We start from the raw sequence: 26490 nt of genomic DNA, 5'->3' as shown, positions 1-26490 counted from the left end.
AAGTGCATGACTGCCACCTAATAGACAGACACGTCACTAATGTGTATTGACAGGGTTATTAGTGAAAAGACTTGGGAGGGACTTTGCAATGTTATCAGATCTAAAGCACGATGACATACAAATGCACACAAAGGCAGTTACGCACAGTTCCCATGGTTACATGGACTTTGTGGCGCTATTACTGCAGGGAAGTCATGATCCTTATTCTTTTGTGTTATAGTCAAAGGGGGATTTTGAAATAAAATGGTAATGAGGAATTGGAAATTAGCTAGGTGTTCATAATAACAGGTTTATTGTGTATATTAGTAAACATAATTTAAAAAGTTTAAGTCACCGTAAGGTGCACAACCAATTAAATTAAAAGGTGACAAATGTATATAACAAGTAAAATATTTAAAATATTTAGGATAAACATGTCAGTCGATAATATTTTCTTAATATTAGGCCACATGGTTTCTAACATTGTTTGGACCTGTGCTAAGAATGCGCAACTGAACCTGCTTATGTGATTCTCATGTGGAATAATAATGACGTTATTGTGTGCTATTTGTGGTTCCATTTGATTCATATAATCCAAACTAGGCTGGAGTGTTGTGATTGCAGATGTCATGGATTGAGCCGCTCTGTGTTCACTTGGCTCTGTCTGCTGGAGCCCAGAGGAGTGGGAGAAGGAGGGGAGAGAGCAGCGCAGCAGCGGGCAGCCTGCAGCTCCCAAACCTACTAATAAAGGCGAACTTAGCTTCTATAAGCAAGAAAACAAGATACTTTGCTTCTATCACATGGCGGTTCGCCTGCACAACATAGCGTTTGGAGGATTTGCGTGATAAAGCTGGAAGGTTTGCGGACTCTTACCTTCGGAACTCAAGAAGCAAAGAAAACAACAACAGTGGAAAAAAGACGGGGATTACACACAACAGTGACAATAAAACAACACTCCCCGACAAGTGGACTGCATGGTGCCGAGAGGGAGAGTTAACAGACAAAGCGGTAAAATATTGGTGAATTGATATTTCATTTTGTGTTTTTATAAATGCGACTTTACAAATAACATTTCAATGTGAACTTTAAACTCAGGAAACGATGAAGACATAGCGAAGAAGAACTCATCAAGTGTCTCGAAGCTACCTAGCCATTCCGCTAACGTTAGCTCAGCTATTTCGCAGCAAGTTGAATGCGAGCTGAAGCTAACGCCCGCTAGCGCTGCCAAAGAAGCTAAGTTAGCTCGTGGGCTAACGCTAGCTGGCTAGCTAAACGCATTTGGAGAAACTTTTCGTGTTGTTTCCCCAGAGCCCAAACACTGAAGCAGCGCTGTGAGGACAGAGGGGAAGGGCAGCTTCCCTTCTGGACTTCTCCCCTCCACATATTGTGTTAGTATGATGGCTGCGGAGGTCAGCAGTGAGGATACGGGCTCGGTCACGACAGGGACAGGGGTGGCAGGCGGAGGAGGCCCGGAGACGGCCCATTTCCCCTACTATTCCAAGTCCCCCAGAGTTCGAGTCAGTGATTTGGGACAAGCGACCGCACCGAACCTCCGCCAGAATTCGAACACTTCCCCGGACTCGCTCCCCGACATGAGCATGGTCTATCCCGTGCCCGCTGGGGAAATGCCCGGGTTAGTGTTGTCCGCAATAGGGAGTGGCGGAGTAGCTAGTGGACATTCAGTTTTCCATGGAACAAGCTCGGGGACCGTGGGTGGCATGTGCCCTTCTCCCACTACGGAGAGTCCAGGTAGTCGGGTTTCACCCACATCAACAGTTCCGGATGGGTCCACCGCCTTCCCCCAACTACTACCACCACCTCCTCCTCCCCCTCCTGGCTGCGGGGGACTCGGGGGCACTGTGGACGAAAGCGACATGCAAGATGGACCGGAATACGAGGAAGAGGAGGTGGTCTTCCCCCTCTCTGCACCTCCTACGAACCAGTAAGTAAATTGCCAATAAAATCGCACGCATTGTTGTTACATGACGGGTAGAAATCAAAAGTATTATCATGGTACATGTACGGTTCAGTCCCGTGCTGCCTTCACTCACTTGTACCTATGGACTGATATGATACCTCCTCCAAGTCCAATACTATGAGCACAGTGCCACTCCTTTTACCACCTGTTAGTGTGTTTCTGTCATAGTTTGCAATTATTCTTTAATAAAGTATGACGTAACATCAAAATATACGGAAATTTGAAACTGCAATGTTTCTCCTTTGCTGTGATTATATTTACTTGCACCAAAGCTCCAGTCCTCAGACTTGTGGATATTCTATTGAAAAACAATATGTTGTCATCAAAGTGTAAACCCCGGAAGCCTGAAGTTTGTGTTTATTGGTTAGAAACTGTATCCTCTGTGTCGTATTTTGAAATGACATGTAATTGTAGACTTTATGAATTTATTCAGAAGTTATGCACATAAGCACATGTCCTAACCCATGTGTTTGTTGGTGTAAGAAGCTAAATAAGGCCCTCCCATTTGTTATAGTCTCATTAGAGAATTGCTGAGCTTTGTCATTTCTGGCCCTCATACTGCGAGATATGAAAGTGACTGGGGCCCGGAGTGTGGATTCAGCTCTTATTTTAGTAGCCACCCTATATCTCCCTGTCAGATTACCAAGGGAGAGGAAGGAAGGCTGGCATTTCACCATTCTTGCCTGGGCTGGTAATGAAGTTTAATGGAATTAGCTGCACCAGAATCCAATTTCTTGCATATAGGACTGTTTCAGAAATAGTTGTTTTACAGAGGAAATACTGACTTCCTCGTGGGTTTTCATTTGCAGGCAATTTTGGCATTGAGGCGGTGACACAGTTGTCACTTGTACATGAATGGTGTTGATTTTCATTGGTTTTACTTGTGTAACAATGAGTGACTTGTAGTCGAGTATTTATCTGACACACGCACCATCACACATAGCCTTACTAGTCAAAATGGATCTATTCAGTCTTTGGACCGCTTTGGCATACTTTAGCCAACTTCTTCAAGGCAGGCACATGCCCCACAAGCTTTTCCTCTATATTGGGGTTTGTGGTTTTAGTGAGTTGGTTTTAGTGGTGATGAATGCGCCGGAAAGTTGAACCACATTTTTCGGAAGCTTCTCCTGATTATTAGCCCACACTCTGTTCTTGGTGTTGTGTTCCCTCTAAATGCCACAGTCAAAATGAGGTTGACCCTTAAAGTAGTTGATCCGCAGCAATGTGAAAAAGATGTTTCATTAGTTATGCAGAATGCCAATAATACAAATCTTTGTGTATATTTTTACATGTGTAGAGATAAGATTAGATAATATAATAATAATCAGTGAGCTGTATTTAAAAACTCGCTGTCCTTGTGCTGCGTATGGTCAAATGCTTAGTGTATCTGTTTGTGTGTGCTTGTCATGAGAGCACCTGCCATTGGCAAGGCCTGGCACTGGCTCTCCTCAGAGCTAAACACACTGCCCTCATTCATTCCCCTTGTCTGGCAGTGGATGCCTCTAGAGAACAGACAAGTTATAAGGTGCCGCCCTTGCTTTGCCTTGTGATGGTGACCCAGTTAAGGCTGGGGTTTGCCCCTCCTTCAGGATGTGCCTGATCCACTGTGATAGACAGCGCTGTCAAATGAACTCTGCAAGGTTACTGTTTCAGCCTTTGCAACCAACATGTAGATGGTGCCTCATCTAACACACAGGGTTTCAGGCAAAATGCACAATAGCCATTGCATCAATTGACATAGCTCATGCCAATTAAGATAGACTGCAATGCGTATCATAATGTACATATTTTAATTAGGTAAAATTATCTTCTCTGTGCACATAAAGACACTATTATTATGAAATGGGGCGCTGACAGCTATGGGTGTTGTATTCACAGCTGACCTCTCTCAAAGATACAGAATCACACTTTGTCTCTACAGCTGTCTCACTAACTGCGTTTCCCTTCTACAATCAGGCTCCAAGACTGAGCTTGTATTTTGATGTGTTTGGTAAGCAGGCTGAAAAGTGCAGGTTGTAAGAGTAATAGTGGAAAACTTCAACATTGTTGGAGATGGTCCCACTCGGGGTCTCACATTTATTGTGAAAGCTAAACTTGGCACTTTTGAAGAATGTGATAGAGCAAATGTGAGAGTGAGAAAGAAAAGTAGCAGTTATATTCATTAACACCTCTGCAATTGTCTCTTGTTTCTAAGAACACATGACTGCAGTATTTCACACTGACAAAAGCTTAAGAGGAGAGGCCCCAGCCATCAGGTTGTCCTAAAAGTGTTGGTTCTACCCGTCTTTAGAAACCTCTTAGCCAGTGCCCCAGCTTAAACAAACAGCTCAGTGGGAAACAAGTTGTTGATTTTGAGTTTCCACGAAGATTAGAGAGGATTTTGATTCATAAATGGTTCCCCTGAGCAGGCGGGAGTTGGGGGAGGGAGGAAAAGTTGGATCTGGAAATCAGTGGCTGTGTGAATGAGTACACTAGATTTAGCAGTTAGTTGTAGAAACGTCTGTGTTGTTAAAGTGTTAATTGACCACACGCTACGTAATTGACTGAAACAGTTTAATTAAATGAAGGATCACGTCGCATAGCTACAGTGCGTTTAGAACAATGCAGGGTTTTATTAATGGGATTGTCTCGGTCATTACACAGTTTTGATAACTGGTGAGGCCAGCAATTAAGAAGTAGACCTTTAATTTCTTTGAAATTACTGCAGTACTCTCCAGAATGCCATATAGACCACTGCTGTGCTTGTAAAAGCCTGTTTGCACCTCACACCCTCCATCTCTGAACCAGGATGCACATGCTTACGGTTAGTTTACTAGACCCATTGATTGAAATACCAGTGCCAGTTTTATTAGTATACGTGTTGTGTAGTGCATTGATGAAGCATAGGATACAGTTTCCATGCATTTTCCACGTGTTACGCAATGTCCTGTCGTGCCCCTCCAATACCCACACTGCCCTGCCTTTTCTCTCCTGCATCCTGTTTTCAAGACTTCTAAGCCATTCATTGTGGCCTTACCAGGATCCTCAGAAAAGTGTTGCTCAGTATGGACAATAACTAAGATTTTAAATTGGCCATGGTTTATCAAAGAAGTTGTTTGTTTAGTTTAGAGTTGCAATGCTAGGGTAGGATCTCTAGTATTATAGTAAAACAGACACGGTTCCCTGGTTTGGCTGGCATGTTTTTGTCGTCTTGTCATTGTATCGTTGTCAGTATAACAGTGAAGGCACGTTACTTAGTAAGTCTTTTCTGCACATTTGCTGTTTTATTGAAATATATATTGTGTGTGGTGGAAGTTAACAAAAGTTAGACAGTTAGAAGTTAGAAATGATTGCTCTAATGTTGTAGGAATAGAATGGGCTTAAGTGGACGTCCCTGCTTGTGCAAATCAAAGGCTCAGGGGGGAATATTATAAGGGAAGAAGACAGTGAAGCCTATTATCAATGATGTAATGATGTTATTTCAGGGAGGCTGATTCACAGCAGGAAAGTCGAGATGTCGGCTTTGGTCCCTGCATGTCTAGCCGGGTATTAAAATTATGTTGGTAGGTTCACATTCAGCCCGAACAAAGGTGAAGATGCATGAATGGCCCTTTCCCATCTCTCCGTCTGCACAGCTTAAGCTGATCCCTGCGCGCCGTCACTCCTCTGCTCCGACCGAGGTAACAAGCTGTGGCAGTCCATCACGTGTAAAACAGAACTGATTCACAGCTGTTGCAAGCCCGCTTACAGCTCTCCCATCTTTTTTGTTTCCACTGTGGAAACTTGACCACACAAATATAGCGAAATGGTTGAGGAATTCCAATTTGCATACTAGTTGGCCGGTTGGTTAGTCATTGCATACTGTGTTTACATTAAAAGCTCTGGTGTTTGTTCATCCACTGAAAGAATGCTGGGGGGACGGTAGCTGAAACCATTGTGGAACCTTTGTCAGGGTGAGTGGGCTTTACTATGTAGTTAATGGATTTTGATTATTATGCGTGATTGAACTCAGGTGTACATCTTATACGTATACCTACTCCCTGAGGTTATGCAGCTTACAGCGTTGTGTTCTGTTTCCTCTAATGCATATATCTGTTTGTGACTGTTCATGAGCTGCACACGAATGTGCTTGCACTCTGCAGTCCATGTGTGTGTAGAGATGCCACTCCCTGCCTTGCTGTCCCACTGCTTTAAAAACCAATAGGCAGCATGCTCGTGATGCATGGCTTTATGGGAGAGAAAGAGAGAGAGAGGGAGTAAGAAGAAGAAATTCATAGGGTAAGCGAGTGGGAGTCCTCAGTGTTCTTATTCAGCATCACCAACCTGCGTCGGAAAGATAACACTACCCAACTTATCCTCCAACCTCCCTGAAGTTGGAGAGCAAAACAAAATATATACGTTGCGTCAGGCACAGTCGCTCACCCGCATTCATCGTCTGCCCGTGGATGTTTGCTCGCTGACCCAAGTGACGGGAGATGAGTGTGCAAGGGCAGCAGCAGGGTCGCATCATCACGCCTTCTAAGGATTTGGAGCTTTGTTTGTGCTGCTTTCCACATGGAAGCTTGCGGTGTGTGTCTGGCCAGCAGCAGTGGAGCGGGTGCCCCTTGTGAGACCACGGGACACGTGTCGCAAGGAGATGCAACACAGGGCAACGACCTCAGTGTAAGTGGGGCGTCGGTGCCCCCCTTCCCCATCTCCCGCTGTGTGACCCAAACTGAACTCATGCAAAGTCCTGACAGCTCCTGTAAATCTTTGGCAATGTCCACGCAGAAAATCTGTTTTTAATGTTTGCCGTAGCTTTATATGTTAAATAGCGGAAACAACCATCTTTGTGAGATAAACATCTTGTAGTTAACGTCATTTTACAGGAAATCAGTCTTGCTTGTATAAGAGTTCAGATAGCAGCCACAAACTACGCGATATCATTTTAATTATATGTCTCAATTTGTATCACGTAGCTTCTCAGACCCGACAAGTAAGTAAGTTTGCTTAAGTCGTATGACACGTATATAACTACACCTCAGGCTGAGATCTGGTGGCAGAACAACTAATTCCAGTATTTACTGTCTGTAAAATTGTTTTGATTTGATGATTTGAATGGGTGCATGTAAATTGTGTGGGTAAAACATGGACTCTGTGCCCCTGTGGACAGACAGCAGCTCCACTAAGGCGCATTGCTAATGTAAAGTAATGTAGTTTCATTACTTTTTGATACTGATGAGCACTGACAGTACATCTGTGGAGATGTTAGAGTGCAGCCATATCCCTCAAAACAGAACAGATGAAACACAGAAGCAGCGAGGGCAGAGCTCTTCAAAGAACGTGAGGGACAGACAGAGAAACATGCAGTATATCAACTCAATCACAACTGTGTGTCCTGTTATGCTCTTTTATCACGGTAGATTTAGCCCCACCACATTGGATGGTATATGTAGGAAGAGAAATTCAGATTTAATGAGTCAGACTGAGCAGAAAGCTGTTTTTGTAATGGATTTTTTGTGATGAAAGTGATGATTTGCCGTATCTCGTGTATACAGCGCCTCTCCCTTTATCGGCAATCAGGTTATCGACAATCAGCAGTTCTTGTTTTATTCCGACTCTTTTAACATTTGAGCTTTGTGTGACATATTGGTGCTACAAATTGATCATTATTGTGCGGGTCAATGGGTTCACGCTGTGGAGAATAGGCTGAATTTGTGTCTGAGGCATTTATCTTTCAAATTGACTGGCCTTGTGCATAATAAGCCTTATATCTTGTCATCTTCCCCCAGCTTTCAATGAGGGCTTAAGCATGTTCCATCAGTCACAGAGTGCTTCCTTCTTATCCTCTCTCCTTTATTTATTCAACACATAAGTTAGATGTGTACTTTGATTAAAGCAGCCTGCCAGCTTTTTTGGTATACTTTCTCTAAAAGAGCCAATGTCGTATGAATGACTCGACCTTGTCTGGTCACGTGAACAGTTAAAAGGATTTCCTCTCCGTCAAGCGACATGATGAAGAAGGCTGCCTGGGTTTCCTATGTGAAACTGAGGTTCAGAATGTAAATGTGGTCGGTGTGATGGCAACGGCACCTACGAAAGGAAGAAACATACTTTTATTTATCGCCTTTTTTCCTTTTTCTTCTTACTTCCCCAAATCTGCACTTTGAAATATACTTTGGTGTGGTAAAGTTGAGACTGGGATAGTGTCACCCAATGAGCATGAGCGCATCAAAATCAGATCACAGCTGTTCAGATTGTATCAGCTTATTGTTGTTGATCACGGTTAAGCGTGTGCAGGAATGAATGCTTTAGTTTGAGCTCTTGTGTCAGAAGAGGAGAGAGCCAGTACGTCACTGTGCTGCTCTCTGTTCGTGTACTGACATGATGGGGCATTCCTCAAGCTGATAGAAACCCTGTGCTATCACCGCTGTCATGGCTTCCGTTTATCACACCCTGCCCGCCTGCTGTACCCATTCCCAGCCCCCGTCAAACCTAGACACTATCGTTGGTGTTGGTATCAGGAGTGCTATAGTTCAGATCTAACAATAACTCGGGTGCATTTGTGTGGTGCTAATGTGTGTGTCTCTTCAAGAGCCTTTTGTGATTAATTATGACAGTTCTTCTTCTTTAAAGCAAAGCCTTCAGAATTATCAGTATTTCCTGTTAATGCCACAAAATGTAATCATTTTCCTTTAAAGAAGAAAACACACTTTTTATGAGTTTTATAAGTGACCCATGGCCGCAGGCTTGCTCAGTAACTTGAGGCTAGTTACTGATGTTCTGCTGGGGTTTGTAGAATATTTATGAAAGTCTGTGTTGCAAGTGACAGGAGTGGAAAAAAAGTTTTTTTTGACATACCTCCGGTACATTCATTTCTGAAAACGTTTAGCTTAAGCGCAAAGAATGGAATTTCTACAGTCACTTCTAGTAATGCAAACAGAAAACATCTAAGTCTAATGTCACAGGTTCAAAGCAAAAACAACAGTCTCAGAAATTTCACATCATCTGTTAAGTTCCACCCAGTCGTGCACTTGTAGACACAAAAATGCTAGACTCTCTGTTTGGCGAGTAGCTCTCTTGTTTTCTAGCAAAATTAATCTATTGCTATTCCTGGACATTCCTTTGCAACTCTCAAATAGACCCAGAATAGGCCACCTGATGCAGTTCTAGGACATCTGCACCATGTGCGCATCAGAAGTTGCAGCAGTAGCACGAGCAGCAGGCTGTCAGCAGCAGAAGAGAGGAAGATGTACAACCTTGGGGTGTTTCTTTCAGCCGGCCCTGTGCTGAATGAGCACTTCTCCACCTGTAAACCTACACAAGGTCAATGCTACGTTTGTCAGGTTATTATAAATATGGCTCCAAGCTTCATGGAGTGAGGCTACGACCTCACCCTGTCTGTGGTTTCATTATAACAAGTTCATTGTGATCCAAGCACATTGAGGAGCCAGAAGCCATGCTTATGAGGATACTAACTCTTAAATCACCTGTGCATCTCTCTGGGTCTGTAAGCACGACTTATATGGGCCATGTTGTAGCTATCTTCTAATACTGAAAGACTTATTTTAAAATGGCACCTGCGCTCATTTACTGTAAGTATTTTTGGAGCTGTAGGTGGTTGATGAACATTCAGCTGAGCATCCTTTCAAACCTTCTGTCAGTTTCACTTTAAAGCAGAAGCACAGATCCCCTCTGCGCTGGTTGTACATGACCTAAATCATTCTATGCTATATAAACTCCACCCTGCTATTTTAGCGTGTCGGAGGCGTGCATGCGTCACTCTGCTTTAGTGCTCATCTATCTTCTCCCTCTTCAGTGTTACTTCCTCCAGCCTCCTCTCTGTCCCTTAAGGGTTGCTTGGCCCAATGTCCCATGTCCTCTCAGTCTCACACATGCTTCTCATCTCCGCTCCTCTTCAATACTCTGTCATCGCAAATTCTTCTGCCTACCCCAAAGCCCCGTTGCTCTCCGTCTTCTTCCTTCTGATATCCCTTTCAACAAACCTTCCTACAATTTACCCCGTGACAGCAGACCTCATCCCTTTTTCTTTACAAGTGGAGACCTCTGCTCGGCTAAACCAGATGGGAGCCTTTCTTGTCTCCCGTGAAAAGAGCTACAGCGTTACCTCCTCGTTCATCTTCACACCACCGGATGTTTTTCCAGTAACTGCCCCGTGTTCTGAGAGACACAAGCGGCCTAAATTTTTGAAAGGCATGTTCATTTTTTACCCCGGCTGGCATGGAGCTGTCAAGTTCAGCTGCACCTGCTGAAATTTTAACCACAGTTGTTCTTAAAACTTCTCTTTAATTCAGAAAGCAGTAAGGCCTGAACGATATGAAACTCAAATCTTTTGGCTTTTCATTTGTTTTGGAATCAGTGACTGGATTGTTCCTGTTTGTGCGTTGTTGTGATTCTGTAATCTTGTCCTTTCATATAACAAACAGTTCAATGATGCTTTCAAGGTGTTCTGTGTCATAATATGTGTAATAGCTTACGCCTCTTGGAATTTTGTATTCTTCTGAATGAGAACAGCCTAATTTACAGGCATGTTTCCATAGACAGACCAGCAGCTTTCCTCTTTCTGACAAAGGCAGGCTGTTTGTTGCCCTTCTAGCCTAATGTCATGTTACTTTATGTCTGCTGGTAAAATGTGCACATGATCACACCACGACTAAAGCTAACAGTCAGCTCAGCTGCTAGCTGTCTGGCTACCATGTATCTATGTTATGTGCCTGTGTGAGAGGAGACGGTTAGATGTGTGTTTGTTTGTAAGCAGAGGAAGAAAACTCAGCAACATGGAACACGCAAAACAATCTTACGTACCGCTTTCACATTACTGTCAACCTGTTTGAATTCTTTCCTTACATTATACAGAACAGGAACTCTTACAGACATTACAGCTGTGTATTTCTTTCAGGTGGTACCATGGCAAGCTGGACCGGACCATCGCAGAGGAGCGTCTGCGCCAGGCCCGGACCCCTGGCAGCTACCTCATTAGGGAGAGTGACCGCCGGCCCGGTTCTTTTGTCCTGTCTTTCCTCAGCATGACCAATGTGGTCAACCACTTCAGGTCAGTCAAAGCACACAACGCTCACAGACATAACGCCAGCAAAAACATTGGACAATAATGTGTTAACCTAGCAGCTGCACTGGCCTCTCAGTAGAGTATTAAGAGCCACACAGAACTTTATCTGATACAGACCCAAACATACTGTAGGTCCAGTTCTGTGATCAGAGTTGCCGTGACTGGAAAGGCGATGCATTGTGTGGCTAATGAATGCTGTGTAGGTAATGTGAGCCCTGCGTCTGCCTCTAGTACACCAGGCTCACATATGTCTGCACATCCTATAAGAGCACAACAATGAGGGAAACGTCTGCCTGTTGTAAGGCAGCGTCGGCTTAATGCAGCATATATGAACACTGGGGAGTGACCGCTTACTGCCTCTGTGCAGTCGGTTAAGGGGAATATGTCAGTCTCTGTAGTGTCACATTAGAGACAGAAACCTCTGTGAAATGCAAAAAACATAAAATGAGGACAACAATACGCTAACTACAAACATTTGTCATCAACTGCGAACCAAAAGAGCTAAAAGCCTCCGACGCCGCAGTAAAATGGCAAACAGGCTTGTAGCACATATGATGCTGAGATGAGAGCTTTTCAGAGCAGATGTTCAGGTTAAGGAGGTGATTTCCAGTGGCCATGTCTTTGCAAACGGCTCGAGCCTGCATCTGTCACAAGGGCATACAAAAAGATAGTATAAGCAGAGAGAGGAAGGTGTGTGGGTGGCAAGATATCACACTCAGAATAGCAGCGTACACACAAGCATACACACAGAATCTCTCCCTCATTCTCTCGCTCCCTCGCTCAATCTTTACCAACATTTGACTTTTCTCTCTTTCTTTTCTGAACTATGTCTGAAGTTACTGAGTGTGCGATGTTAAGCCCTCTGAGTTTGTCCATTCGGGTGGTGCCAATCAGGATTTCTCAATCTGCAGTTACATGTAGCTTCTTGCTCTGTTATTCTGCCATACATTTCTTTCAGCCCCTGACTCCTTGCACATTGTTAAGGAGAAACTCACTGTGGCTGTGGGTTTGTTCTCAGTCTGTAGCCAAAATAAAGAAACAATGCAGAGATACAATCAGCATTGAGTGGAGGTAGCTTTAATATGAACCCATACTTATGAGATATTCACCCATCTGTACTATGCTGTATCTATAGTGATGCTCTTTTCCATAGACCGAGCGGTCTGCCCACAGCCATCTCTCATTTGTGGTAATTGGTTTAATATGGATCCATGATGTCGTTAATGCTGTGGGGTAGCAGCCCTCCTCTGTGGGAATTGTGAGTTGCATCTATACCTCAATCGGTTGATGCTCTTAGGTTGTGGTTGTTGAGAATGAGCAATACCCCACACACACACACACGCACACGCACACGCATTCATTCATAACATTCAGTCAAAGTTCCACTCAATAGAAGCAAATTGGGATTATTGGTTTTGCATTAAGAGATTGCATCGAGCAAATGGTTGTGATTCCAAATTCCCGAGTCACAAATTACAATTAAGATATCTTAAGACTATGCTAAAGCAGGACACATAACTCAGTTAGTCCCAAATGGATTTGAGTGGAACCTTTTTGTTCTTGTGTTCATTATGCAGATGTTAACCCGTATTTGAAATAACTTCCCTTTGTATCCTCTCAACAGGATAATTGCCATGTGTGGAGACTATTACATTGGTGGACGGCGGTTCTCATCTCTGTCTGACCTGATTGGTTACTACAGCTATGTGTCTTGCCTGCTAAAAGGAGAAAAGCTACTGTCACCAGTGGCGCCTCCTGAGGTGAGCTTTGGCCAGTAGTGCTACAGTAATACAATGGTGTTACTAGAAGTTTGAGATGGATCTGATTCCTTTATTCAGGTACTTGCGTCAGTGCATAAGACATTATTTATCGCAGGCCTTCCATATCTACTCATCCTTTGGCTTTCGGCAACATTTGGAAGTGTTTGAGGAAAAGCTCAAGCAAACGCTAATTACCTTTTTCCGAGCATGCTATTTTCCAGAGGGAGTTGTAGTAGAATATGTGATTTCTGTGGGATAATTGGGGGTTTATCATGGTCATGCTTTTGGAAGGTCAAGGCTAAAGATGAGATTGTTGTTCTTTGTTTCCACAGCCTGTAGAAGACAGGAGGAGAGTCAGGGCCATACTTCCATACACCAAAGTGCCAGATACTGATGAGATCAGGTGGGTTCTTATATTCTTTATGCTAAACATATGTGGTGTTAAACTTGCATGATGCTTCATTACGGCCTGCTTGAAAGAAGCATCATTAATCCACAAAATTAGAGCTACAGCCGAGCATTGATGATTGGGTGGCCATAAGTTTAGTTTGTGGTCGTACTGCAAGCACAGAGTAAGTAGGATTTTCTTTTGGATGGTTACAAGTCTGCTTTTCCCTTCTGAGTAGACTGGGAAGCATATCATCTAATGAAAAAGCTCCTGTCATTAAGCTTCAGTGGGCACTCTTAGTGATGATCCCAGATATCCCTGATTTCCTAAATCTGATAAACATCCGTGTGAAGTCAACCTCACCCTGAAATATGACTCTGCCTGTCAGCCAGCCACAGACTGGGAGATCCAAACACAAGGTTTACCTCAAATCTTTTATGTGTCAAAAGAGACACCATCTGGTGATCTTGTGGTACTACAGTCTAAGCCACAATACTACGGTGAATAGAGAAATCCTGGACCTTTTCTAGAGCTGCTGGGAAATTGATATTGATCTACAGATCTGAAATGTTCTGTACAGCAGGGGGAGATGAGTATGCATCGTCATAATATTCGTTGGAAATCGGTGTTGTAATAGACATTGAAGGATATAGTGAGGGTGACCTATGTATTGCTGAATTGAAGAATTAAATCAGAGTGTTTTACAAGAAGGCATCCAAGCAATTGTAAGTTAGAAGTTTAGGGGGAGATATTGATATGCTACATGTTCAACAGAGAATTAAGTTCAGTAGAAACATTCATCAGAAAGACAAAGAATTCAGTCAAGTTAAACATGAAGGTTACAGTATATTCTCAATCTAGACAGTGTTGTGTTACATAGTTATTTCCTTCTAATATTCACTTTATACTCCAAATGTGTGTCTCCAGCTTCCTTAAAGGGGACATGTTTATTGTTCACAATGAACTGGATGATGGCTGGATGTGGGTGACCAATGTGCGCACAGAGGAGCAGGGCCTCATTGTGGAGGACCTGGTGGAGGAGGTGGTGAGTACAACACAGGAACTGGGGGAACTGTGTACATCAAAGGACTACCTGACATGTAAAACTACATTTCAGGTTCTAAAACATAGAAAATCTGTGGTACAAACTAACCAAAGTGACTGCAGCAGTAGGACCCAGGGGATATGTGAACATACATACAAGCACACCGATGCTGAACTTACTGTAATCTAACACAACATCGCTGCACTAAATCCTATTCTATGGTGGTGCTGCTGCATTGGACTTCATATTGAGAGATGATTCTAAAATATAAACAAAAACTTCTCATTCGGTTCCTGCCAGTCTTACATCACTGCAACACGTCGTCCCAATCATTTGGTTGCTTGACAGGTTTCTGTTTCTGCTTTTTCCAGGGGCGGGAGGAGGATCCACACGAGGGCAAAGTGTAAGTTGTATGCATTGTATTTACTGTATTTACTGTATCTCATGTTGAGTATGAGGTCACTTCTTTAGACAGTCTTTCATTATCAGTCCTTAAGATATAAAGGTCTGTTTTTAGATTGGCTTTAGCAAAGAGAAAGTTGTTACAGTACAGTGTGTAGAGTGAGTCATTATTGTCTCTGAAACTGTCCTTCAGCTCTGGCAAATCTACAGGTTTGACTCAGCCAGTGACTCCAATTGAAAGAAGCATCATTATCCCACGTGGGCTCGTGTGAAGAGATGATACTTCACAAGTTATTTTCAGATTCAAGCCCTCGATCCTTCAGTACCTCTGAATATAACAAGCACCATTTTTGCACAGTACTTGATGTTGGTAGACGCTAGCGAGTACCTTGAACAGTGAAAAAATGTTTTTACTGGTCGCACCCTTGCACGTCAGTATTCTGTTGCTTGAGCTCATTCTGCTGTCTGATTCTGTTGTTCTGTTGGATCTCCTGTGCAGCTGGTATCATGGGAAGATCAGCAAACAAGAAGCCTATAACCTACTCATGACAGGTACCATTTCTCTCTGCCTTTCACTGGGCCAAAGGTATTAATCACTCAACGAGCGTGCGCTAAAGCTTTTTTTTTTTATTGTCTCCCTCTGCCCCTCTTCCTCTCGCTCTCTGGCTCACAGTCGGCCAGGTGTGCAGTTTTCTAGTTCGGCCTTCAGACAACACACCAGGAGACTACTCCCTCTTTTTTCGCACCAATGAGAACATCCAAAGGTTTAAGATCTCCCCCACCCCCAACAATCAATACATGATGGGGGGGAGGTACTACAACAGGTACTGTATGTGTGGCTGTTTGCAAATGTTTCATCAGCGTACGCCGCTTATTAGAAAATGTTCCCATGTGCCACGTTTAGGGCTGCATGTCACAATTGAGTTGTTGTTTTTTCATCAATATGATGAAAAAATACCAAAAGCAATGATAAATATCCCTCACATTATTCATGAAGTGTTTATCATAGCTAAGGTGAGTCAGATCAGCAGTCTAAATATTATTGAAATTAATTAAAAAAGCAATCGGCAAATGTTAGCCTTTCTTATTTCTTAACTGCCTAAATTGATTTGAAAAAAGCCTCTTAAAAAGAAAATCATATTTTCTCTCTTTCCCCCTCCCTCTCTCTCTGGCAGTGTTGATGACATTATCGACCATTACAAGAAAGAGCAGATTGTGGAGGGCTACAACCTGAAAGAGCCGGTTTCAGTGCAGGTAGGTACAAGTCTGCGCTTGCATTCGTGACTCACTGCTTAGGCCGCTTGTGGGATTTGACTTCATGATTTAACCGCAAATGATTCCTCAGTCGTCGTTGCATTGCTCAGTCCAAATATAGACACCAACTTTTCATACCACTGTAGGGAAAGGGCAGAGCAAAAGTTGCATAGCTATCGATTAAATGTGGACGTATCAAACATTTCTCCTCTTTCTCGCCTCCTAATCTAGATCATTCATCAAGGTGCCATGTGATTATAAAGGTTGATGCTTTTCTCAAAGCTTTGTCTTGACATTTCTCTCCCAAATGTATTCTAGCACCAGGAACAAGTCCTCACTGACATCGTGGACGGCAGAGAAATTTATAACACTATCAGGCGGAAAACAAAAGATGCTTTCTACAAAAACATTGTCAAAAAAGGCTACCTCCTCTTCAACAAAGGTACAGCAACTCACAACTGTTCCTTTGAAATATTCTGAATTTTGTTACTTCCATGTTTGTGTGGCTGTCAATCATTCCTTCTTTGGTGCGCTTCCTCACATCTTCAGGCAAAGGCAAACGGTGGAAGAACCTTTACTTCATCCTGGAGGGCAACGATGCCCAGCTCATCTACTTCGAAAGCGAGAAGAGAGCCACCAAACCCAAAGGGCTGATCGACCTAAGCGTGTGCTCTGTGTATGGCGTGCACGACAGTCTGTTTGGCAGGTGAGCTGTGACAATATTGCCTGCCGGTCGTCTCTTATTGGTCGCTTACGTGAAGGTTACAGTGCAATATAACATAGCATCTTCTCTCTTTCTTCTTCTACTCTCCTTCCTTCAGGCCAAACTGTTTCCAGGTTGTTGTACAGCACTTTAGCGAGGAACAGTACATATTCTACTTTGCAGGAGAGGCTCCAGAGCAGGCGCAGGTAAAGAGAGAATCTCCCTTAACGCCTGTGTGACCACTGATTGACGCAAACAAACGCTTGGTTGTAACAGCGTTGTCACTCTGATCTTTTTGCAGGATTGGATGAAATGTCTTCAGACGTTTTGCAGCAACTTGAGGAAACCCACTCAGCCCACCCCCAACAAGAGGCTCAGACAGGTACACACACACACACTGCACCTTCCACAGTGTGCCCATGTTGAAAAGCTACAGCAGATGACGTTTATAGTGCAGCTGCAGACTGTAAACTTGTAAGTTTAAATCCAAAATTGACAAACAAAGAGCAGAACATTGGCACCATGATTGTAGGAGTTCTTGCTCTACCACATCATGTTATTACATAATAATTATACTACATGTTTGATGTGTCTCCCCCATCATCTTTACCTTAACATGACCGTGTCATGTTCAGGTGAGCAGCCTGGTGCTGTACGTGGAAGAAGCCCACAAGCTGCCTGTGAAGTACTTCACCAACCCGTACTGTAACATCTACCTGAACAGTGTCCAGGTGGCTAAGACGCACCCCAGGGAGGGACAGAACCCCGTCTTCACCGAGGAGTTTGTCTTTGAGTGAGTCTGTGACCATCTGGGCTTTATTTCCGCTCGCCCCCGCATCTTACAGTTGTTTGAGCCAGTCGGTCCTCATAGCTGTGTTTTTGTAGTATGGCTGCAGAAACGCATCATTTATTCATTTGTTGTTTCAGTGACTTGTCAAGTGAAATCAACCGATTTGAAATCAGCCTCAGCAACAAAACGAAAAAGAGCAAAGAGAGCGACATCTGTAAGTATTAAAAAAAAGCAAATATATGCCCTGTAAGTCAGCGAGTAAACGGTGACATGCTGCTCTACATTTCCCCTGGGTGACCTCACCTCTCCCTCCTCTCCCCCCCTTGATCTCTTTCCTCCTCAGTGTTCATGCGGTGCCAACTGAACCGGCTGCAGAAGGGCCAGATGATTGACGAGTGGTTCCCTCTAAGCTCGCACGTGCCTCTGAAGGGCATCGAGCCCGGCTCATTGCGTGTACGTGCTCGGTACTCCATGGAGAAGATCATGCCTGAAGAGGAGTACAACGAGTTCAAAGAGGTCTGATCTGCTGCGAGCTTTGTGCGGTTTTGGTAGAAACGCCCATTAACTGTCTGCTTCCTGTCCTATGCTGCTAAAATAACAATGATGTGGTTGTTTTGTGTCCTCTCCAGATGATGTTGCAGAAGGAGTTCCATGTGATCTACGCCCTGGCCCATGTGTGTGGTCAGGACCGCACCCTACTGGCAGGTCGCCTCCTGCGGATCTTCAGACATGAGAATGTAGAAGCCCCCCTACTCAGGACTCTCAATGACAGAGAGATTAATATGGAGGGTAGGAAACACACATAAACAAACATGTCTCGTACCTGTGAAACGCCTTTGGGACATGTGTGTATCTCGTCCCCATACACTCACACAAACTACTCTGCTTCGGCTTCATTTCCAGATGAGGCAACAACGTTGTTTAGAGCGACAACGCTGGCCAGCACATTGATGGAGCAGTACATGAAGGCCACAGCCACGCCCTTTGTACACCACGCTCTGAAAGACACCATCCTCAAGATCATGGAGAGCAAACAGTCCTGTGAGGTACAACACCTGAACCCGTGTCCTTCTCTCTCACTCAGGGGCAGGACTGATGAATTGATCTCTCTTGTCTTTGTCTTTGTCTCCGTTTGAAGTTGAATCCCTCCAAACTGGAAAAGAACGAGGATGTGAACTTGAACCTGGCTCATCTCCTTAACATCCTGTCTGAACTGGTGGAAAAGATCTTCATGGCTGCTGAGATCCTACCGCCGTAAGCACGCACGCGCGCGCGCACACACACACACACACACACACACACACACACACACACACACACACACACACACACACACACACACACACACACACACACACACACACACACACACACACACACACTGACTGTGGGAGATCATTTGGGAAGAAATGTGCAAATCGACCTCCAATTATTGTCACATCCCTGTAGGACACTGAGGTTCATCTACGGCTGTCTGCAGAAGTCTGTGCAGCAGAAATGGCCCACCAACACCACCATGCGGACCAGAGTTGTCAGGTATACACACACACACCATAGAAATAAATTCTTTGACTCACCACTTTGGCTTTCCCTCCGAATCCGCTGGTTTCCACTAAGAGAACCACATTTAGATTAGATTGAATGAAACGGCTGAATATCTGCTTAACAATGCGATGTGTTTGTCTTCTTTCAGTGGGTTTGTCTTTCTAAGGCTGATCTGTCCTGCTATTCTCAACCCCAGAATGTTCAACATCATCGCTGGTGGGCATCAAAGCAAACACACACACCTAGTCCCCCTAATTACAGTGACATGTGACTTCAATTTCAAATGCAATCTCTTCTCGCAGATCCTCCATCTTCAACAGCAGGCAGGACCCTCACATTAGTGGCCAAGTCTGTCCAGAACCTGGCCAACCTGGTCGAGTTTGGTGCTAAGGTATGAATTACCTCTGTTAAACAATTATGTACACTTTGTATTTGTTATGGTAGTCGTGACAGAAGTCTTTGTCCTTTCCTGAACAGGAGCCCTACATGGAGGGTGTGAACCCTTTCATCAAAAACAACAAACACAGGATGATCATGTTTCTGGATGAGTTGGGGGTGAGTTGCTGTCAGATCTTAGGCAGCCCTCTTTTTCTGCTTTGCACACCAACACTGCTGACATTGTGCCCGAGCTCAAAGAAATCCTCAACTGTGTCTGCCAGAATGTTCCCGACCTGCCTGAAAACGCAGAGGCCTTTAGCACCGACCTGTCCCGGGACCTGGCTGCGCTGCACGAGGTCTGTGCCACACACTCGGACGAGCTGCGGACGCTGAGCAACGAGAGGGGAGCGCAGCAGGTCGGCTAGATTGATGATATCCCAGTCGGGTCACACACATGACAATTCATGCCCTCTGATTCATTTCTAACTCTTCCTCTTCCTCTCTCTGTCTCTGTCTCTGTGTGTGTGTGTGTGTGTGTGTATGTGTAGCACGTGCTGAAAAAGCTGCTGGCCATCACAGAGCTCCTCCAGCAGAAGCAGACTCAGTACGCCATGTCCAATAGCAACAGGTAGTACTGCACTCTCCTCTCTTCCCATCCTCCCATCCATCCGTCAAGTCTCCTCCACCGGGGTGCAGCAGAGGATGACCTAGCATTCTCTACCCTCATCAGCATGGCAACCCCTCCATCACCCCACTCCTCCTCCTCCCCCCTCCAGTAGTCCAGCCCATCCCCGCCCGACTCCACCCGCCATCTTGTCCCATTTGCCACAAGCAAGAGATCTATGCAACGACAGCAGACGAGTCAAACAAGCGATGCAGCACTTGTAAACTTGCACCAGTGACTGAGCCCCTCTCCCGCCCCTTTCCCAAAGAAAACAAACACACTGTGTTCTCCATTCTATAACTTGGGTACATTTCATTCCCTTCATCACGAGGGCCAAATATAAAGATTTCAAAAGAACTTTCTTCATACCTGCTATGTGTCTTTGATAGCGCAGGTTGCCAAAGTGTACCCAGCTCCCCCTCCCTCCCTTGCCCTCCCACTCAACATGAGGAAACTGACATGAAGAAGCTACAGTAGTTCTCTCCCTGTCCACCCTCCCCCCATTTTTCTTGTAACTGGATTATGAGCGATAAAGCTTTTTATACTGTAATTAGTGAATGATTTATTTTAAGGTTGTGACATTATCCGCAAAGTGCTGAAACGGCAGCATCTGTCTATTTTGTTCCTTTTCTTCCTTTTGTTTTCGAGATTTGGAGAAAAAAAAAAGGCTTTCAGAAAAGTATGGTTATTTTATATTAAGAATAAATTCTCTTGCTGGAATCATGAGTATATAAGTGAGATGAGCTGAATTTGTTTTCCTTCAATTGTATCGGCTATCTTTTGATTATTTGGTTAAGGCTTGTGAAACTTGTTTACGGCTTTGTAGCAACAACTCAATGCCAGACAAGACACAGAATCAGATCAACCAAGTTAATGAAAGTGTTTACAGCAGTAAATCTTTTTGGAATAGTACAGATTGTATCAGACATGCATGCACTTATTAAACCGTTTTTGTAAAGTAGATAATGGAGTCATTCATTGTCCCTTAACCACAATGGAGACATTTGTGGCTTTGTTTCATCCCTCTGCATATCTAATTTACTTCTGTTCTTAATCACAAACACAATATGTTAAAAAAAAAAAACAAGTTTATTTTCAGAGAACAAAAGGCAAAAGACAATTAGCTGTAATATGTGGAAAAGTGTGTATCTGACAGGTTCAGAGTTCTCAACAGTGACACTTGAGCCTTAATCCTGTGTGCAGTATAATAACTTAAAACTCAGCTGTAAATGCTCATAACAAGTCTTCATCGGTCCATTCCTGGAATGAAACAAAGTTTGGTTAGTTGAAGTAGAAAAATCGTATCTATATTGACTGAATGCGTTCCAGAAGATGCAGAATTTGGTCTCACCTCTTCTGCCAAACGTGCTTCTTTAGCTACATGGCCGTCGTCCTCGTATCCTCTCTTTCGTTTACTGTAACGGAAACAAACTGCTTACAGATCTCATCATCAGAACAACATTAGCTCCCCAATTTAGACTCGGCGTGTGACTTCTAGTTTTCACGATGCATTCATCATCACCATTGGTAGTTGTAGATCCCCTGTGTCTCTTGTAACTTCATCTAGACGAGCTCATGCCATTTGTGAACCTACATTCGACCTAACGGCTCCCTTGCAGCATTTATTTCTTCTGCACGCCAACTGTTGTCAGCATGTGCCTTTTACAAATGTGTCCACTTTATCTTACAGGACAGAATGCACCATCATGTCACTGGCTGCTGCCATCCAGGTAATGTGAATTATGCGGATTGCTGCCCCAGAATCAAAGCGCAGTACGACCGCACAGCCAGCGCAGCCAAAGCCGGACCCTCGTCCCGATATGAGGCGACTGACGAGTAAAGAAGTCATTTTGTATTTATAAGCATGTGGCCTAGATTCCTGGCAGCTCAGATGCAATACGCTGCAGAGTTTCTCAACATGCTGCAGATCTGAACGCCGTCCTTCCAAAGCCCTTCTCCCAAAAAAACGTTTTCACACACCGACGGCGTCGCCCTGAAACCCTGAACTCTTTGACAAGGAGCCTTGGTGTGAAACAAAGAGACCCCGAAGAGACCATTTATACAAACATGGACCTGAAACGACAGCGGAACTGCAGAAAGCTGAACTTGTATTATCCTCACATGCCAGCCGCTCCCTCTGGCGTCTTGATCGCAGCGATCAACCAGCGAGCCGAGCAGACGCGGCAGCCCAATTCTCGAGAACTGAGCTTGAGAATGTCGTGTGGACGGACACATGGGGACGTCTCAGCAGGATCCAAAGCATTGATGCAAACACTTATCTGCCATCAGGGAATTCTAACACAGCACCTCTCTCTCTCTCCACGACGATACAAGCCTTAACTCCCTTTGTACACAGCGACCTCTACGGCCGCCACGCCACGTCGTTTTTTTCAAAGCAAACTCTTCCTTCACGCCATCGCCGCCAACAACTTCCACCATCTTTGTGTATTTACTGCACGTAGCACTGGAACCACGCCCTTTATATCTGTTTTTCTATGCTGCTTTGCTTGTTGTTATTATTACATGTGTATACTTAGGCTGGTATAAGGTGTTTGTGTATGATAGGGATGAACGGTAGTCTGAACACGTTAGGGGTTTGGGTGGGGGGGGGGGTACCTGTAGCCTGTCCTGTGCATGTGTTAACCCTCGAATGGAACTTACTATAGCGTGTGTGGGCCTACATACTTTATATGCTGCTCTAACCCTACATCACACACACTCTCCCTTTAAAGCCTGGAGATGTGGACTGGAGGCGTCCTGTGCAACTCCGTTCGCAGTTACGCGTCCCGGCCACCAGGGGCTTCACTCACAGTCTTTTGGCATTTGAACAGGTACGGGTTTGGCCCTTTGGCGTTTGCGCGTGCGAAAGCCGCCCGGTGCTCCGAGCGGCTGCAGAGGCGGAATATGTGCCTGTCGTAGCTCAAAACGTTAACCAAACTTTTTACTGTAGTTGCACTCGAGATACCACGGACCTCGCCGACCTCACTGAGTGTTAACGGACAACCGGTGCCAGGAAATGGATTATTAAAGAATGCGGAATAAATCTAAATGTCATCAGCGATACCAATATGACCTGTGCTCCATGGTATGGGTGCTGTAGGAATGTGATGTGCTTCTGTCCTGACTTTCTGTATTTCATATAGCTGACAATGTGTTCCTTTTTATTTTTCTACCAGATACTGAACCTTTTGCATCTTAGATACGACAACCTGGTTAAAATAAAACTTAAGTATGTATGACAATGGAATCACAGAGTTGTTTGATTGGTTTGCAGAACACAAGTGGCAACAGTGTGTAGCACAGATTCATACGTGAAACTGTGTTGGTACGTACACACCGTTCCTAAACTACACTAATGGCAATAAGGAGAATGAATTGAATTAATGGCACAGATCATGAGAAGATTAACACACAATTCGGTCCGACACACATCTTTGTAACAACATCATGGCCCCATCATCTTACTTGTTTGCGCTTGCAGCCATCTCTGCATGAATCCTCTCCAGCTTCTGCTTGGAGACGTTCACCTCCTCGGCTTTGGGAAGCTCATACTTCTTGATGAGGGTTTTCATTCCTGCAGTGGAGTAAAGAACATGTTACATTAGTCTTGAGTTGTGGCTCGATGTCACCATCTAGTGGCAGCAAGGTGCAGGTGACTCACTCACGTCTCATTGAGTCGTACATCTTGGCCAGCATCTCTTTGTCTTCTCTCATCCCCAATGATTCAGTCAGGTAACTGAGCACACACAACTCATGAAAGTCACCTTCACACACACACTTCAATGTTCAAAACTATACATAAACAGAAGAATATGGCTTTAAACTCATTTTTGTTTCTGATGTGATCATTGGTAAGTTAAAAGAAACAGAATTGGTCGTTGTTCCCCAAACTTAAGCCCTCTTCCTCCTGGTGACCCACCTCTCCATGTTGAGTCCAGCTCGTGAGGCGCTCTTCAGTATGGCTGTCAGGGCGATCTGAGAGGGCGAGAACAGCAAGCCCGCATCCGTCATGGTTGCTCGCGTGAGGAAGTCGTCTGCAGTCTTCCTCAGCATCTCCGGGTTCTCCAGCGTGGGGTACCTGGTCTGAGAGGAGGAGGAGGAGAGTTTGCAGAGCTCAGAGAGAGACAGAGCAGCTTTAATAAGACCCTGAGGCCGTGCCCACCTTGAGGTCGATGAGCAGACCCTCCATTGGCCTGTAGGGGTTGTGGACCACCAGGTGGAAGTTGAGCTGCTGGATCAGGGGCAGCTCGTGCTCCAGGATCTGCTCCAGGACTCGCTCCTGCCCCGCCGGCGTTTCCTGCAGGAGGTTCCCCACAAACTGGGTGCTGGACACGTTGAACTCCTCCACTTTACAGGACAGGTACGCACAAGTCAGCCTTGAGAACAGGGACAAGGTGAGCCTCAAACCGCTCCAGCAACTCGGACAACTGAGGCTGCCGTGGCTAAGGGTCGATTGATAAGTTCCAACCCTAGCATAGACTGAACCTTTCCTCACTATTCCTTCCAATTAAGATACATTCCTACCAACACCATTTAATTTGAACTCTGTAAACTCCTCTCAGCCCTCTCATTGTGTGTGTTCTCCGTGTTATGAGAGATACCAGGCTCAGCCGTACTCACAGGATGATCCTGGGGTGGAACTCCATCACCGTGTTGTTCATGTAGAATCTCCTGAAGAACATGATGGCTGTGCCCTGGAGAGGTAAAACAGACAGAGCTCACACACACACACACACCTCCCAACTACAAGGGGGGAAGAGGAAAGAGAGAAGAGGTCCTACTAACTAACTAACTAACTAACTAACTAACTAACTAACAGGGCAGAAGAATACAAATGGTAGGACTGTAACATTACATCCCGTACCACTACAGACTTGGGCATCGCTGGTTTGAATGCGTTGCAGAAGTCCAGCAGTCTTTTCTCGTAGTGTCTGAATAAAATGTCTTCTTCATGACGCTCCAGGAACAGGGACTCACTCAGGCCGGGCTAAGGACGACAGACAGGCAGGCAGACAGACAGGTTTATTAATGTCGTAACTTCACAGAAACCTTCTGTGTCCTTGTGTTTACCTTTCCACCTTCTTGAATCTTATGGCGGAACTTCTGGCTTGCCTCTCGCCTCTTTTGTTCCACTTTGTCGTCGCTGTCAAACAGCCAGAACTTTCTCTGCGAGCTGTTATGGTACATGACAAAGCTGCAGTCCAACAACAAACGTGTGTGTGTGTGCGCGCGCGCCTCTAAACCGTGGCTTCCTTTCCTGCTGAGTGCACACACACACAACAAATCGGTCCCAAAAGCAATATAGAGAACAAAAAGCCCGCGTGATTATTCGCGAAACTTCAAAATGTCTGTAAACACGAAATTAACATCCGGGACACCGCGCGTCGCCTGTCTTGTCCGTCTTCTTAGTCGCTTATCAATGACGACACATTTACCGTAATGTGACAACAAACGCGCAAAGGGAATACGCTCTGCCTCACACACACACACACACACACACACACACACACACAAACACACACACACACACACACACGAATCCTTTATTTAGGCCTATTTACTATGTGTAAATCTGTTGAATGAAATGTGACGTCATTTATTTTTTTAGAACTCTTCTTAACAACACAAGATGATTGGGAATCTGAGCTATTTGACTCATCTTACATCGAAATCCATCAATGTATGAGGCCTTATTGGAAGATCTGTGGACTGTTGCTGATCTCCCGAGGCTTTGCTTAATGGCTGCTCTATATTTATCTTAGACATCGGAAAATGCCCTTTATCTCTAAATACACAAACAAATAAAACAAACAAGTCCATATATCAGATTGGCGGTAGATGTAACTCATCAAATCTCACTCTTGTGCCTTTATATTCTTTGACGTCATAGACTACAACACATCATTGCTCTCATTTAGAAGCCTGAGCATCACCGTCCAGAGGTAAGAAGGGTTGTCTATCTCTTATAATGAACCTATATCTCTAGATAATGTTGTAACATCCAATCATCCATCCAAAACATTGTGTAAGCATGTAATGCCTTGATTTGCACCTAATGTCTTGACATGATGCTGGACTTGCTCTATCACTGTGCACCCTGGTGTTCAATAGCTCATCTCCATAGTTCTTATGAAGTAGTGGCTTTCCTTTGTTGTAACCTTCATCACTTGGCATGTGAGCACATATAAACTCGCTCTTGGGGTTCACCGGTTGTCAGTTGTAGTATTGTCAGGAGTGCACTGATTTGTGTATGTGCTCTAATGTCTATATAAACCAGGTGAGTCAGTGAAGCTATGTGTCCTTCTGATGTCACGCTCACATTTTGTTGCCAAAGTGCGTCCAACCATCTTCTGATCCTTTGTCTTTTTTAAACACCTGTAACCTTAGTTAATTTATACTTTACATTCTCTTTTCAATGTTATTTTTTCATTGTCACTGTCATTTCAATCACTTAAACTTATTTACTTGTTTTAATATATTTACATTTATGTTACTTTTCCGGGTCCCCTCAGCTGGTCATTGGTTCCTACCTGCCCGTGTTTAGGAGGGACGGTTAGG

General features: G+C 44.4%; 2 protein-coding genes across 2 annotated transcripts; one reads left to right on the top strand and one right to left on the bottom strand.

The window, feature by feature from the left end:
* Positions 1–623: 623 nt before the first annotated feature.
* LOC143008134 (ras GTPase-activating protein 1-like) lies at positions 624–20188 on the top strand. Its single transcript, XM_076159741.1, has 26 exons — positions 624–987; positions 1288–1921; positions 10836–10988; positions 12628–12763; positions 13096–13166; positions 14079–14196; positions 14568–14599; positions 15098–15150; positions 15272–15422; positions 15774–15852; positions 16171–16294; positions 16402–16558; positions 16674–16761; positions 16857–16937; positions 17191–17348; positions 17483–17559; positions 17689–17861; positions 17975–18134; positions 18249–18391; positions 18484–18599; positions 18795–18881; positions 19039–19106; positions 19193–19281; positions 19368–19445; positions 19550–19684; positions 19817–20188. The coding sequence occupies exons 2-26, from the start codon at positions 1374–1376 to the stop codon at positions 19898–19900; spliced, it is 3159 nt and encodes a 1052-aa protein (XP_076015856.1). The 5' UTR covers positions 624–987; positions 1288–1373; the 3' UTR covers positions 19901–20188.
* An 816-nt stretch (positions 20189–21004) lies between these two features.
* On the bottom strand, positions 21005–25332 carry ccnh (cyclin H). The gene is made up of 9 exons (XM_076159742.1): positions 25003–25332; positions 24797–24919; positions 24553–24626; positions 24095–24308; positions 23852–24015; positions 23598–23668; positions 23398–23506; positions 21284–21347; positions 21005–21192 (listed from the first exon to the last, which is right to left on the bottom strand). The coding sequence occupies exons 1-9, from the start codon at positions 25117–25119 to the stop codon at positions 21166–21168; spliced, it is 963 nt and encodes a 320-aa protein (XP_076015857.1). The 5' UTR covers positions 25120–25332; the 3' UTR covers positions 21005–21165.
* Positions 25333–26490: the final 1158 nt, after the last annotated feature.

This window comes from Genypterus blacodes, unplaced genomic scaffold (assembly GCF_046128005.1).
Source record: "Genypterus blacodes isolate CSIRO-AG114 ecotype Tasmania unplaced genomic scaffold, CSIRO-AGI_Gbla_v1 ptg000099l_1, whole genome shotgun sequence".
NCBI classification, from domain to species: domain Eukaryota; kingdom Metazoa; phylum Chordata; class Actinopteri; order Ophidiiformes; family Ophidiidae; genus Genypterus; species Genypterus blacodes.
Note: the sequence above shows the minus strand (reverse complement) of the source record. Positions and strands in the feature narration are given on the sequence as shown.